General features: G+C 37.8%; 1 protein-coding gene and 1 pseudogene across 1 annotated transcript in view; one reads left to right on the top strand and one right to left on the bottom strand.

The window, feature by feature from the left end:
• The window catches only part of GTF2A1L (general transcription factor IIA subunit 1 like), a 64,520-nt gene that overhangs the window by 11,330 nt on the left and 36,759 nt on the right, over positions 1-16,431 (top strand). Inside the window, exons 4-5 of the mRNA XM_054474741.1 lie at positions 13,465-13,520; positions 16,070-16,154. Coding sequence (XP_054330716.1) covers positions 13,465-13,520; positions 16,070-16,154 — 141 coding nt within the window. The remainder of the gene's footprint in view (positions 1-13,464; positions 13,521-16,069; positions 16,155-16,431) is intronic.
• On the bottom strand, positions 3,917-6,862 carry LOC129030744 (translationally-controlled tumor protein-like; annotated as a pseudogene).

Below are 16,431 nucleotides of genomic sequence, written 5' to 3'. Positions count from 1 at the left end.
ACATGGTGAAACCCGTCTTTACTAAAAATACAAAAATTAGCCAGGCTTGGTGGTGCGTGCCTGTAATCCCAGCTGCTCAGGAGGCTGAGGCAGGAGAATTGCTTGAACCTAGGAGGCAGAGGTTTCAGTGAGCCAAGATCATGTCACTGCACTCCAGCCTGGGCAACAGAGCGAGACTCTGTCTCAAAAAAAAAAAAAAAAAAAAAGTGACTTCATTTCCAAAGCTGGCAAGGAGGAAGTGGCTTGATTCCTGTCCAAAGCAATCACTTTGAATTTTGATAAGGGAAGGCAAGGGTTTAAAAAGGTAAAACTTGATATGGAAGGCATGCAAGAATTGTACTGAGTACAACGTCTGTGTGTCTTGTTCTGTTGGCTTTCTTGGGTTCCAGTCCACCTGGAGCATGGGCTGGAGTCATCTCAACAATGGCAAGGTTGTGGACTAGCTGCCTTGCATTTATCACTGCAATTTTGCAGCTGGGTCCCCAGGCTTGGTCTGTTTGTCTCAAGATTAGCTCCTAGAACCTCTAACTAGGCACATAATTAGATACTAGCATACAGTTAGATAAATGTGAAGGGAGTATATGCGGTGAGAAAGAGAAGGACATGAAGTCTATTTTCAGGCTAAGGGAAAAGGCTTCTGAAGTTTGCTTCAAGGTTAGGTCTTGAATCTAAAGGGAAAGGAAAAAAAAAGTTTTAAAATGTGCTTGAAGTTAAGCTTCCCAGTTACATCTTGAGTTAATTTTTGTATGTAGTAAAAGGTAGGAGTCTAGTTCATTCGTCTGCATATGGCTACCAGTTACCCCATCACCATTTATTGAATAGGGAGTCCTTTCCCCATTGCTTATTTTTGTCGACTTTGTCAAAGATCAGATGGCTGTAGGTGTGTGGCTTTATTTCTGAGTTCTCTATTCTGTTTCATTGGTCTATGTGTATGTTTTTGTACTGTTGCTATGCTGTTTGGTTACTATAGCTTTATAGTATGCGTTGAAGTTCTGTAATATGATGCCTCCAGTTGTGTTCTTTTTTGCTTATGATTGTTTTGGCTGTTCAGGCTCCTTGTTGGTTCCATATGAATTTTAGAATAGTTTTTTTCTAGTTCTGTGAAAAAGGATATTGGTAGTTTGATAGGAATAGCATTGAATCTGTAGATTGCTTTAGGATGTATGGCCATTTTAATGATAGTGATTCTTGTATTCCATGAGCTTGGAGTGTTTCTCCATTTGTTTGTGTCATCTATGATTTCTTTCAGCAGTGTTTTGTAGTTCTCCTTGTAGAGATCTTTCCCTTCCTTGAGTAGATGTGTTCCTAGGTATTTTATTTTTGTATGTGGCTATTGTAAATGGGATTGTGTTCTTGATTTGGCTTTCAGCTTGAACGTTGTTGGTGTAAAGAAATGCTGCTAATTTTATACATTGGTTTTGTACCCTGAAACTTAACTGAAGTCATGTATTAGTTCTAGGAGTCTTTTGGTGAAGTCCTTAGGATTTTCTAGGTATAAGACCATATTGTCAGTGAAGAGAGATAGTTTGACTTCTTTTCCTATTTGGATGCCTTTTACTTTTTCTCTTGAGTGATTGTTCTATACTTCCAGTATTATATTGAATAGGAGTGGTGAGATTGGGCATCCTTGTCTTTTCTGGTTCTCAGGGAGAATTCTTCCAATTTTTGCCTGTTTAGCGTGATGTTGGCTGTGAGTTTGTCGTAGATGGCTCTTATTGTTTTGAGGTATGTTCCCTCAATGCCTAGTTTCTTGAGGGCTTTTCTTTTATCATGAAGTCATGTTGGGTTTTACCAAAAGCTTTTTCCATGTATATTGAGATGATCATAGGCTTTTGCTTTTAATTCTGTTTATTGTATTTGTCAGTAAATCATATTTATTGATTTGTGTATGTTGAACCAACTATACATCCCAGGAATGAAGCTTATTTAGTTGTGGTGAGTTAACTTTTGATGTACTGATAGGTTCAGTTTGCTAGTATTTTGTTGAGGATTTTTGCTCTGTGTTCATCAGGGATGTTGACCTATACTTTTCTTTTTTTATCATGTCTTTTTCAGGTTTTGGTATAAGGGCCATGTGTTCCTAGGTATTTTATTTTTGTGTGTGGCTATTGTAAATGGGATTGTGTTCTTGATTTGGCTTTCAGCTTGAACGTTGTTGGTGTAAAGAAATGCTACTAATTTTATACATTGGTTTTGCATAACTTCATAGAATGAATTAGAGAGGAGTCCCTTCTCAACATTTTGGAATAGTTTTCAGCATATTTGGAGTATTATCAGCACTGCTTTGAACATCTGGTAGAATTCAGCTGTGAGTCCGTCTGGTCTGGGGCTTTTTTTGTGTGGTAGGTTTTTTATTAGTAATTCAATTTTGAAACTCGATATTGGTCTGTTCGGAGTTTTAATTTCTTCCTGATTCAATCTTGGGAGATTTTATGTTTCTAGGAATTTATCCATTTCCTCTAGATTTTCTAGTTTGTGTATGTAGAGGTGTTCTAATAGTGTCTGAGGATCTTTTGTATTTCTGTGGGATTGGTTGTAGTGTCATCTTTGTCATTTCTGACTGTGCTTATTGGAATCTTCCCTTTTTTTCTTTGTAAATCCAGTTAGTGTTCTATCAATGTTGTTTATCCTTTCAGGGAACCAGTTTTTGGTTTCACTGATACTTTTTTTCCCCCTTAATGATCACTGTCAGAAAATCATTGATTCTTTGTATGGATTTTTGGGTCTCAATTTTGTTGTGTTTCACTCTGATTGTGGTTATTTCTTTTCATCTGGCTCTAGGGTTAGTTCTTGTTTTTCTAGTTCCTCTAGGTGTGATGTTAGATTGTTAATTTGAGATCTTTCCAACTGTTTGTGGTAGGCATTTAGTACTATACAGTTTCCTCCTAACATTGCTTTTGCTTCATCTCAGAGATTTTTGGTATGTTGTGTCTGTGTTTTCATTTATTTCAAATAATTTTTTGATTTCTGCCTTAACTTTGTTGTTTACCCAAAAGTCATTCAGGAGCAAGTTTTAAAATTTCCATGTAATTGTGTATTTTGGAGAAATCTTGGTATAGATTGGTTTTTGTTTTTGTTGTTGTTTTTTGCTTCCAACTGTATTAGTCTTTTATTCTCTTGGCAATGTCTTCCAGAGTTAACTACTTCTGTTGTAGGTGATAAAAATGTATAAGGCTCTACTTCAGATGTTGATACTGCTGTGAGCGTGGTGTCTTCCTTTACTCAACTGAGAATTAAAACTTGATTCTTTTTTATATTCCAGTTCCAGAAGTTCCCTCTATAGAAGTTATCTAATGATAGTCTTATTCATCCTAGTAGTGGCTTACAACCAGGCTCTAACCTCTCCAGGAACACTATAGGATGGATTTAGCATAAACATATATTAAACTAAAAAGGATTATTTCAAATGAGTTTAAGTGCATTTTATTTTTAGACAATCTACATGACAAGTTTTTTGTTTTTTTTTTTTGACGGAGGCTTACTGTGTCACTAGGCTGGAGTGCAGTGGCGTGATCTCGGTTCACTGCAACCCCCGACTCCCTGGTTCAAGCGATTCTCCTGCCTCAGCCTCCCGAGTAGCTGGGATTACAGGCACGCACCACCACGCCCAGCGAATTTTTGTATTTTTAGTAGAGATGGTGTTTCACCATATTGGCCAGGATAGTCTCCAACTCCCAACCTTGTGATCCACCAGCCTTGGCCTCCCAAAATGCTGGGATTACAGGCGTGAGCCACCACGCCGGCTGACATGTTTTTCTTAAAAACAATGCTTCCATTCCAAAGATATAATGGTCGAAATAAATGAAGAGCTCATGATGACATCAGTCCAATTTATCTTAAGTCATTGTGTTGTGTGGGTGATAGGCAGCAACCAGTTGTGATGACAGGTGATAGAGCCAAAGTAATTGCCAATTGGTTAACATTTTTCCATTTCTAAACCATCTTTAAAGAAAATCATATACAGGGTCACACCATCCTCATGGTAGAGCAACTATGCCATCTGGATTCACGTTTTTACTGGTAAAAAACTGGTAGTTGTTGAAATTAGTAAGATGTGCTTGGTTTGTTCTACAGCTTCTGTCATAAAAGGTTTTACTGTTTAGGTCTCTGTTCTTCAAGTTGGCCTTTGATTGATTTTATGTAATCTTTGATGTACTTCCTGTAGGCTTCTTTTGTGAAGTTTGTTTCCTGCAAGTGATAGTTCATGACAGTATCAACATAAGTGATTAATGTGCTTTTGATACCTTCACCCTCAGGGCCTTCTGCGGAGGCATTTCTGTCCATGTTATCCTCTGTCCTACTGACCATCTTCCTCCCCACCCTCCCGTCCCACTTCCAGGCACAGCGAGTCTGCAATCTCCCAGATATTGTAAATGTTGGAGAACAGCTCATCATGGCTGATAAGGTCCGGGTAGATAATCTTGATGGCGGCTGAAGGGAGATGCAGTGGTGCTGGCTTAGCAGGATTCCAGAGATTAGAGTGAACATGATGCAGCTGGAGCAGTGCTTGGTGGGTGGGAGGAGTGGGTGGAAAAGGGGATTTCTGTTTTTATTCCTCTGTGGTCTATGAGTATGGTTGGTATGATAATTTTTTTGAATTTATTGGGATTTGCTTTATGGCTGAGCATATGGTCAATTGTGGAGTATGTTCCATGTGCAGACGAGAAGAGTATTGTTCTATGGCCAATGGGTGGAGTATTCTGTAGATGTCCATGAGGTCCAATTGGTCAAGTTTAAATTCAGAATTTCTTTGTTAGTTCTCTGCCTCGATGATCTGTCTAATGTTTTCAGTAGGGTGTTGAAGTCCCCCACTATTATCATGTGGCTGTATAAGAGTTTTGTAGGTCTAGAAGTACTTGTTTGTAATTCTGGGTGCTCCAATTTTGGGTGAGTGTATGTTTAGGATAGTTAAGCCTTCTTGTGGAATTGAGTGCTTATCATTACATAATGGCCTTCTTTGTCTTTTTTAATTGTTGGTTTAAAGTCTGTTTTGTCTGATATAATAATAGTGACCTCTGCTCTTTTTTTGTTTTCTATTTGCTTGGTGGATCACTCTTCAGCCCTTTATTTTGAGCCTATGGATGTTTTATGTGCATCTTGTTTTTTATCTAACTTGCCACTTTGTGCCTTTTTAGTGGAGTGTTTAGACCATTTACATTCAAGGTTAATATTGATATGTGAGGTTTTGTTTTTATTGAGAAGGAGTCTTGCTCTGTCACTCAGGCTGGAGTGCAGTGGCACAATCTCAGCTCACTGTAGCCTTCATCTCCGGGTTCAAGAGATTCTCCTGCCTCAGCTTCCTGAGTAGCTGGGATGGCAGGTGAGCATTACCACGCCTGGCTAATTTTTGTATTTTTAGTAGAGATGGGATTTCACCATGTTGCCAGGCTGATCTCGAACTCCTTACCTCAAGTGATCTGCCTGCCTCAGCCTCCCAAAGTGTTGGGATTACAGGCATGAGCCACTGTGTCTCTGGCTGATACGTAAGGTTTTGATCCTATCATGAAATTGTTAGCTGGTTGCTTTGTAGTTTCTGTCGTGTGGTTACTTTATAGGGTCTGTGGGCTTCAGTGTGTTTTCATGGTAGCTGGCATCAGTCTTTTGTTTCCATGGTTAGAACTCCCTTAAGGAGCTCTTGTAATGGTGGTCTAGTGGTAACTAATTCCTTTAATGCTTGCATGTCTGGGAAAGCTTTTATTTCTCCCGTGCTTATGAAACTTAACTTGGCAGGGTATGAAATTCTTGGTTGGAATGTCTTTTCATTAAGAATACTGAAAATAGGTCCCTAGTCTCTCCTGGCTTGTAAGATTTCTGCTGAGACGTCTGCTTTTAGCCTAAAGGGTTTCCTTTTGTACATGATCTTACCTTTTTCTGTAGCTGCCTTTAAGATTTTTTCTTTAGCATTGACCTTTGACAGTCTGGGAGGGCAGGGGCCATGAAGAGTGGGGCCAGACTGGACACATCCATCTACAGGTCCCCCAGTGGCAGGTACAAGCACTGATGCTGTGGGAGAATCCAGTGGGCAGCCACCCGGTGCCCAGAGGTGTATCTAGGCATGGAACTGGGAAACCTCCTTGGCCCCAAGTTCTCTGCACAGTGATAAGGCGCAGCCTAAAATTCTAATCCAGGGTAGTGAGTGCTCCAGACATCTGGAGATCTGCCTGGGCATGGAGTGGAGAGGGCTTTCCTGCATCAAGATCTCTGCATAGGTGGGGTGGGATGACTCAGGCTATTGGACCAGGCAAGCAGGTGCTATGAATACCTGGAGATCTGCCTATGTGTGTAGCAGAGAGGGCCCCCTTGCACCAGGATCTCTGCACAGGAAGGGTGGAGTGGATCAGGCTGTTAATCAAGGTTAGTGGGTGCTCCAAAGGTCTGGACATCTGCCTGGGCATGGAGTGGAGATGACCCTTCTGTAGCATGATCTCTGTTCGTGAAAGATGAGTGGCTCAGGCTGCTGGTTCAGTCAAGTGGGTGCCCTGAATGCCTGGATTTCTGCTTGGGGGTGGAGCAGAGGTGGATCACCTTGATCCCAGGGGAACAGCAGGGGCACCAAGTGATGGCACATGCAGTTCAGTTTCAGATTGCCAAGCTGGCCCTGGCTGCAAGTCTCATTGCCCAGGAGAAACTGCAACTGTAGCAGCTCTCCTCCCACTCCAGGCTTGCAATAGGGAAGAATATAATTCCAGTACCTACTTCTGAGGTGCTTTCCACCTCGGAAGTGGTGGCGGCTGTGGAGGCTACTACCCTGCTCCAGAGCAGGTGCTTCAGTCTCTGGCCCAAGAGTAAAATGCTTGTATGGCCATGCAGCTGGGTTGCCTAGAATGGCTGACTTTGTATGCACCCAGATTAAAAATGGCATCCTGTGCTTGGTCCTATGTCTGGGAAAGTGTCTGCAGCTTCTCCTAGTGTTTTTCCCTCACAGCGTCTCCAACCCTCTCCCCAGGTTAGCTTCAGGGATTGGGAGAAAAAAAAAGTTCTCCCTCAGCCTGAGTTGCTCTATCTCCAGTGGAAAGGTGAGTCACTGAGGGAGGCTGTCTTTCTGTCTCATGTACTGGGGCTTCACTTACTTTTATCAGCCAAATGCCATCACAGTGGCTGTTTGGCAGGATTCTCGTCTCTGGGATTTGGAGTATCCTGCATGATTCCAGTGGATTCTCATTTTCCTTCTTGAATTAAAGCTCACACCATTGATCTTTATTTACTATTTTGTTATTTCCAAATGGTGGAGGCCTGCTAACAGGCATTAATCTGCCACCTTAGGAAAAAAAGGCTATATTAACTCCCAGCTTAAACAATGGCACAAATGCTTTTCCTTGTACTTTTGCATGCTGCAGAAATGCTTTATCCTTCTATTTCACCTCATAAAATATTAAAAGGAAGTATACTTGCTAGTTGAAATTTAGTATAATTAATAATTCTTAGATTATGCAAAGGACTTTCTTATCTTAAGTGAAATATCTTTGTGGTTGTTCCTGCTGTTTTTGTCTGTTGTGTTTTTTTAACTGTGAGTAGCAATTGAGAATAAAGTGACCACCTGCAAGGTTTGGTGCTACTAACTTAATTTGTGCTAAGATGTCTACAGTTTTACTTGTTACTGCTTTTGCATCATCGGTTCAAATGTCAACAAAACCAAATAAAAATACTAAATGAGAAAAAGGCATACTTTGTCCTGGTATTATGAAAATAGTTTTGACCTTATGAACACCCTGAAAATGGTCTTAGGTACCCTCAGTGGTTTGTATATTACACTCCGAGAACTGTTGTTCTGCATGTAGGGTGACTATATGTAATTTATAATCTAGTTTTGAGAGAGAGACAAATGGGATTCTATTAATAATTACTTCAGAATAACAGGTGTAAAATGGGACTGTCCTGGGCAAAGTGGGATGTGTAGTCACCCTATGATTACCTTATTTCTAGGGGGCTTCAAGTTAGCTTCTGTATTTGGTCTTCATGTCACATGATCTTTTTAAAATGATACTATCAGTCATGATGGAAGGAAGGGAAGGGAGGAACAGGGACACTGAGAGGTTTGTGGTGGCTTTCATATTTGAGCATTAAAACTCCTAAAGTATAGGTGTAAACTGTATGTCTGATTGTTCTTGAACTTAGATGTGTTGAAAATTTCAGCAATGTGGTTGGTTCTTTAGGTGATTTGAGAGTTAGAATATTGTTTGGTTGTCAGGAGACATATTTTATGCTAATGAGCATTCACAAAGAAGAAATTCACCTGTTTCTATATTTCCTGAATCATGTAATTTTATTATTAAGATTTGGATTGGTTCAAAGAAGATCCAAGAATCATAAAACTATAACTGCCACAGTGTATCAAAGAATTTTTGTTGGTGAATAAGAAACAATACACTTATGAATGTGGATATTGTTATGCCATGTTAGTGTATTATAACATTCTTAAAATTATGTTTGTGGAATTGAATTCTTGCTACTTTAAAATTTATTGTTAAATTTACTGTTTTTAATGAGAACAAAGATACAATATACCAGAATTTCTGGGACACAGCTAAGGCAGTGTTAAGAGGGAAATTCATAGCACTACATGCCCACATCAAAAAGTTAGAGAGATCTCAAATTAAGAACGTAACATCACAATTGAAAGAATCAGAGAAGCAAGAACACATCAGCCCCAAAGCTAGCAGAAGACAAGAAATGACCAAAATTAGAGCTGAACTGAAGGAAATCAGGGCACAAAAAACCATTCAAAAGATTAATGAATCCAGGAGTTGGTTTTTGAAAAAATTAATAAGATAGATAGGCTGCTGGCTAGACTACTAAAGAGAGAAGATCCAGAAAAACACAATTAGAAATGAAGGGAATGTTACCACTGACCCCACAGAAATAAAAGTGACCATCAGAAACCATCAGTCTAACTGCTGGCTAGACTAATGAAGAGAGAAGATCCAAATAAACACAACTAGAAATGAAGGGAGTGTTACCACTGACCCCACAGAAATAAAAATAACCATCAGAAACTATTGTGAACAACACCTCTATGCACACAAACTAGAAAGCCTAGAAGAGATGAATAAATTCCTGAACACATACACCCTCTGAAGACTTAACCAGGAAGAAATTGATTCCCTGAACAGACCAATAAGGAACTCCAAAATTGAATCAGTAATAAATAGCCTACCAACCAAAAAAAGCCCAGGACCTGATGGATAAACAGCTGAGTTCTACCTGATGTACAAAGAAGAGCTGCTACTATTCTTACTGAAACTATTTCAAAAAATTGAGGAGGAAGGACTCCTCCCCAGCTAATTCTGTGAGGCCAGCATCATCCTGATACCAAAGCCTGGGAGAGACACAACAAAGAAAACTTCAGGCCAATATTCCTGTTGAACATCACTGCAAAAATCCTTAACAAAATACTTGTAAACCGAATTTAGCAGCACATCAAAAAGCTAATCCACCATGATCAAGTGGGCTTTATCACTGCAATGCAAAGTTGGCTCAGCATACTCAAATCAATAAATGTGATTCATCACATAAACAAAACTAGACAGAAACCAAATGCTTATCTCAATAGATGCAGAAAAGGCTTTAGATAAAATTCAACAGCCTTTCATGTTAAAAACTCTCAAGAAACTAGGTATTGAAGGAACATACCTCAAAATAATACAAGCCATCTATGACAAACCTACAGCCAACATTATACTGAATGGGGAAAAGCTGAATGCATTCCCCTTGAAAACAGCACAAGACAAGCATGCCCTCTCTCACCACTCCTATTCAATGTAGTTTTGGAAGTCCTAGCTATAGCAGTCAGGCAAGACAAAGAAATAAAGGACATCCAAATAGAAGAGAAGAAGTCAAACTGTCCCTATTTGCAGATGATGTGATTCTATATGTAGAAAACTCTATAGTCTCAGCCCAAAAGCTCCTTAAGGTGATAAACAACTTCAGCAAAGTTTTAGGATACAAAAATCAATGTACAAAAATCACTAGCATTCCTGTACACCAACAATAGCCAAGCAGAGAGGTAAACCAGGACCACAAAAAGAATAAAACACCTAGCAATACAGCTAACCAGGGAGGTGAAAGATCTGTACAATGAGAATTACAAAACACTGCTCAAAGAAATCAGAAGACACAAACAAATGGGAAAACATCCCACGCTCATGGATAGAAAAAATCAATATTATTAAAATGGCCATACTACCCAAAGCAATGTACAGATTCAATGCTATTCCTATCAAATTACCAATGAAATTCTTCACAGAGCTGGAAAACACTATTTTAAAATTCATATGGGGCTAACAAAGAGCCTGAATAGCCAAGGCCAACCTAAACAAAAAGGACAAAGCTGGAGGCATCACATTACCTGACTTAAAACTATACTACAGGGCCACAGTAACCAAAACAGCGTGGTACTGGTACAAACAGACCCATAGACCAATGGAACAGAATAGAGAGCCAGGAAATAAGGCTGTGCACCTATAGCCATCTGACCTTTGATAAAGTCAACAAAAGTAAGCAATGGGGAAAGCACTCCCAATTCAATAAATGGTGCTGGGATAACTGGCTAGCCATATGCAGAAGACTGAAGCTGGACCGCTTTTTTATACCACATACAAAAATCAACTCAAGATGGAGTAAAGACTTAAATGTAAAACCTCAAACTGTAAAAACCCTAGAAAACAACCTAGGCAATACCATCTTGGACATAGGAACAGACAAAGATTTCATGACAAAGACACCAAAAGCAATCACAAGAAAAGCAAAAATTTACAAGTGAGATCTAATTAAACTTAAGAGTTTCTGCACAGTGAAAGAAACTATCAACAGAGGGAGCAGCTTACAGAATGGGAGAAAATATTTGCAAACTATGCATCTGATAAAGGTCTAATATCCAGCATCTATAAGGAACTTAAACAAATTTACAAGAGAAGAACAAACAGTTCCATTAAAAAGTGGGTAAAGGACATGAACAGACACTTTTCAAAAGAAGACATACATGCAGCCAACAAGCATATGAAAAAAAGCTCAATATTACGGATCATTAGAGAAATGCAAATCAAAAACACAAGGAAATACCATTTCACAGCAGTCCGAATGGCTGTTGTTAAAAAGTAAAAAACTAACAGATACTGGTGAGGTTGCAGAGAAAAGGAAATACTGATATACTGTTGGTGGGAGTGTAAATTAGTTCAGCCATTGTGTAAAACAGTATGGCAATTCCTCAAAGGGCTAAAAGCAGAACTGCTATTTGACCCAGCAATCTCATTACTGGGTATACTCAGAGGAATATAAAGCATTCTGCCATAAAGACGCATGCAAATGTTCATTACAGCACTTTTCACAATAGCAAAGACAGGGAATCAACCTAAATGCTCATCAGTGACAGACTGGATAAAGGAAATGTGGTACATATACACCATGGATACTATGCAGCCATAAAAAAGAATGAGATCATGTCTTTTGTGGGAACATGGATGGAGCTGGAGGCTATTATCTTCAACAAACTGATGCAGGAAAGACAGCCAAATACTGCATATTCTCACTTACAAGTGTGAGCTAGATGATGAGAACTCGTGAAAACAAGGAAACAACAGACATTGGGTCTACTTAAGGATGGAGAGTGGGCGGGGGCAGAGGAGTAGAAAAGATAACTACTAAGTACTGGGCTTAATTCCTGGATAATGATATAATCTGTACAACAAAATAATCTGTAAAATCTGTGACATGAGTTTACCTGTGGAACAAACCTTCACATGTACCCCTGAACTTAAAATAAAAATTAAAAAAATTTAGTATTTCTAGAACATATACATGAAGACCAAAGTTATGACACTTTTAGTTTGAGTAAAAATACATACTCATTTAAAACTTACTTTGTTATTAAAACCATCTTGAATATTAAAATTTGTTTCATGCACATTTAAAGGTATAACTTGTGAACATATAAAAATAATAACTTATTTTTATATGTTCAAGTATATAACTTGTTAGTTTAGTATCAAAATTAAGTAGGAGCTGAATGAAATTTCATTATAAAACTGTTCAATGCTTTTATTCCAATGTCTAAAGAAACTTTAAAAACTCTCTTATAGTACTGTTTGATTTATTTAAATATAGAGAATTATCTTACAGGATTTATTGCAAGGTACCTAAAAGAGGATGATTGTTGCTATTTTTTCTCAAGGAATTCATTTAATTGCTTTAGACAATGTGTTAACAGATTTTTATTTCCTCTCAGGCTATTACTTAAGCTGTAGCAGCTTAAGCTTTGCTCACTTCAGCTAATGAAGACTAATACCATTGTGTTCCTGCCAGTCCAATTCTTTCTAATTTAGCTTTTCTAAAATAATGCCTGTTAATAAGCAAAGTCGTAGATGAACAGAGGATAAAAATAATTCTGTGCTTCATTAACCATCCATCTGTAGCCTTTCTTCTGTTGTCTTAACGTGGAAGGAATGGTTGGTTTAAAAAAATGTTTGCTTTTATGAGTTGTTTGTTTTATGTGATGGAGCCATTCTAATGTCAGGAACAGATCTTTGGGGCAATTTTCCTTAATGCAGTATGTGAAAAATGGGCCATAATAAATATTACATTAACATATAAATATGCTAAAGTTTGTGTTTTTATTAAAGATGAGGGAAAATGACATTCTAACAGCTATATTTAGTCATGTTCAGGTAAAATGAACCTTGAGTATCTAAGGTATATGGTTACATTGATCAACTAATATCCCTCTACTGTAGTTATTATTTTTTCTTTACACTTATTTTTAAATGATAGATTACATTTACAACTAGCTGGTCAATCTTTGAGATGTATTATAAATGAAAGGCTGGTTAGCATAGAAAACTGGTAGATAATAAAGGAAACATATATGGGATTGTAGGTCTAATGTAGGTCGAGTTGTCATTCTGGGGATTTGTTTTCTTACATATTTTTAGCAATTGTACCTGTTTTATTGCAGAGACTTGAGGAGACATGTTCTTATTCATTTGTTCCTAAAACTGTTCAGGTGTGCTTGCTTACTTGCCCAAAGTACTGTAAATAACTTTTCATAAAATAATGAATTGGAATTTATTTTGAACCTATACAATTTAGAATGGGTTTATGTTGGGTTACATATTTATGCTCAATATTATAGTCTCTCAGAAATGTGCCACTTTAATAAATATTTAATAAATATTACTTGACTTACTAAGGACAATCTAGGTGTTTCCTTATGGATTTCCAAAGTACAGTATAGTTGATTACAATGAGATATTTTCTTTCAGCACTTAAAGGAGTTTATTTGTAAAGTCTTTATGTGAAGTTGTTGCAAAAAATATAATTACTTTTTACCTCACTTGGAATCAGGAAGTTTAGAATTCACCATGGTTTAACCTGTTAGTGATAGAAAATATTTTTTAAAAATAAGCTATATTTAGTGATTTTATTAAATTGGTAAATTCTAATGAATGTATATTTATTTTGTTTTCTATGCAGCATCATTAGTTATTCCTGCTGGTAGAACTCTTCCAAGTTTTACCACAGCAGAACTGGTATGTAGCTTATTTAAAATATATTTTAAAAGACATGTCCCACTGTTAGTGAGTGATGGCAAAATGCTGAACATAGATGTAATTTCTTACCCTCCAGTTGAAAGTGAAAAGATGTGGCAGGGCACGGTGGCTCACGCCTGTAATCCCAGCACTTTGGGAGGCTGAGGCAGTGGATTGCCTGAGATCAGGAGTTTGAGACCAGCCTGGCCAACATGGCAAAACCCTGTCTCTACTAAAAGCACAAAAATTAGCTGGGCGTAGTGGTGGGCGCCTAGTAATCCCAGCTACTCAGGAGGCTGAGGCAGGAGAATCGTTTGAACCTGGGAGGTGGAGGTTGCAGTGAGCCGAGATCGTGCCATTGCACTCCAGCCTGGGTGACAAGAACAAAATTCTGTCTCAAAGAAAAAAATAAAGATGTGGTAAAGAGTGAGGTGACAGAATAGCATCTATAGCATAGATGTAATAAAACTAAGAAGTTCCAGAATTGACATTTTCTTGCCAAGTTTTCCTGTCTTTCAGAGCAGTTGTTAGCATCTTCCAAGACTATACCTACAAGGTTAGGAAATGTCTGAAGTTATGTTGTATGGGGTTTTAATACACTATATAATGTTATATGCTTGTTATATCCTAAATAGATAATTTTGAGGTTTTTTTTTCTGATTTTTTTTTTCCCCTCTAGAATGGAACAACATCATAGTTTTGACTTTAATTAAACTGGAATATTTTTGTTATTTTGTACCTTTGTGGAGTACAGCTTGTTTATATTTTTCCCTTTAGTACTTGAAGGCAGAAGATACATTTACAAGTTAACACAGAAAACCAAATAGTTTTTTGGGTAGAGAAGAATAGCAGCTTTTCACTTTTATCTTTCTTCCATGGTACTGAGAGTATATAATCTACTAACTGTTTTTTAATTTTCTTTCAGCCCATAGGTTGCCTTTCTAGGGCAAATGCTTAGTGGGCTAGTTATTTCCATTTCTTCACTAAGAACAGCCAAAACCACACACCTTAATAGGATTTTTGGAAAGAATGGTGCTGCTTTTGATAGGAGACCAATGAAGAAATACCTCTGCCTTTGGAATTCAAACAAATATTTTTTTTCCTGTTTAAATAAATAATAAGCTTGTATTAATAAAAAGTAAAAATGGGCTGAGCACAGTGGCTCACACCTGTAATCTCAGTGCTTTGGGAGACTGAGGTACTGGGTGCCATAGCAAGACCATATCGCTACAATTTTTTTTTTTTTGAGACAGAGTCTCACTCTGTCACCCAAGGCTGGAGTGCGGTGGCATGATCTTGGCTCACTGCAACCTCAAGTGATTCTTCTGCTTCAGCCTCCCGAGTAGCTGAGATTACAGACGCCCGCCACCATGCCCAACTAATTTTTTTGTATTTTAGTTGAGATGGGGTTTCACCTTGTTGGCCAGGGTGGTCTTGAACTCCTGACCTCAAGTGATCCACCCACCATGGCCTCCCAAAGTGCTGGGATTACAGGCGTGAGCCACTATGCCCAGCCTGTACAAAATTTTTTTAAAAAAATTAGCCAAGCATGGTGGTGTGTGCCTATAGTCCTGGCTACTTGAGAGGCTGAGGCAGAAGGATCACTTGAGCCTCGTAATCGGAGATTACAGTGAGTTATGATTGCACCGCTGCTCTTCAGCCTGGGCAACAGAATGAAACCCTGTCTCTTAAAAATAAAAAAGCAAAACATTTATAAATAAAATAAAGAGTTCTGTAGTCTTATACTCCAAGAGTAAATGTTTTAACTGTTTGATGTTTATTCATCCAGACTTCTTTCATGAAAGCTATATTAGTTTTCAGGGTAAAAAGTAGGAATCCTCTTTTTACTGTTTCTGTAATTTCTGTTTTCTAATTTAGTAATATAGATGGACTGCTTTCAATTTCAGTTAGTACAAATTGACCTTCGTGGATGTAACACAGTTTAACTAACAAACGTGTTGGTGAACATTTAAATTATTTCCAGCATTTTTCTAATACAGTATTCTATTGATTATGCTTGTATATATGTCTGTGTGTTTGTGTGATAATCAGGATAAATTTCTAAAAGTAGAGTTCATGGGTCAAAGCTCATTTGTATTTTCATTTTTGGTATATATATTGCAAAAATTATCCTCCAAAAGGATTGTACCAATATACATTCATACAAACAGTAGTTTGAGAGAACCAATTTTTATCACATTCTCAACAACACTGGATGTTATCAATCTTTCAAATTTTTGCAGGTCTGAGAACCAATGACTCTGCAAAGCTATGCCTTGGGCAAGTTTTTTGAGTCAATGTTTATACTGTTCATTAGAACTTACTGGCTTAATTGCTAATAACTGTAGAATAGGATTCCTCTTGATCCTTAATGGGGTGATTGATATTGAAAAGCTATTTTATTCAAAGAACTCAGCCCTAATGTTAAATGTTAAGTATTGTCAAACTATTGTCCAGAATCAGATTTTTTGACTCCCTATGAGATCAGGGAAAAAAAGATACAAGTAAAGTCCTTTTCTAACTTTCTAATATAAATTTCTTATATCTAGGGCACTTCAAACTCCAGTGCACACTTTACTTTTCCTGGTTATCCCATTCATGTACCAGCAGGTGTGACACTACAGACTGTATCAGGTGAGAGTATATTCTAAGAATATTTTTGTTTTTAGCGTTGGTACTATTTTTTGGACATTAAGCTTCATGATTTTTAAATAAACTATATACCAAAAGTTTTAAGAACTTTTAATAAAATTGATTTTAAAAGTAATGATAAATGGTGGTTTTTATTGTTATGGAGACAATCTACCACAAAAGGCACTGTACTAGGCCTGTCCTGTATTTCATTCCCAGTTCTCTTTCCCAACATTGTATAGGGGTTCTTTGTATATATTTTTCTAATTCAAGTCAGTTA

The sequence above is a fragment of the Pongo pygmaeus genome, chromosome 12 (genome assembly GCF_028885625.2).
Source record: "Pongo pygmaeus isolate AG05252 chromosome 12, NHGRI_mPonPyg2-v2.0_pri, whole genome shotgun sequence".
Classification (NCBI taxonomy): Eukaryota; Metazoa; Chordata; class Mammalia; order Primates; family Hominidae; genus Pongo; species Pongo pygmaeus.
Note: the sequence above shows the minus strand (reverse complement) of the source record. Positions and strands in the feature narration are given on the sequence as shown.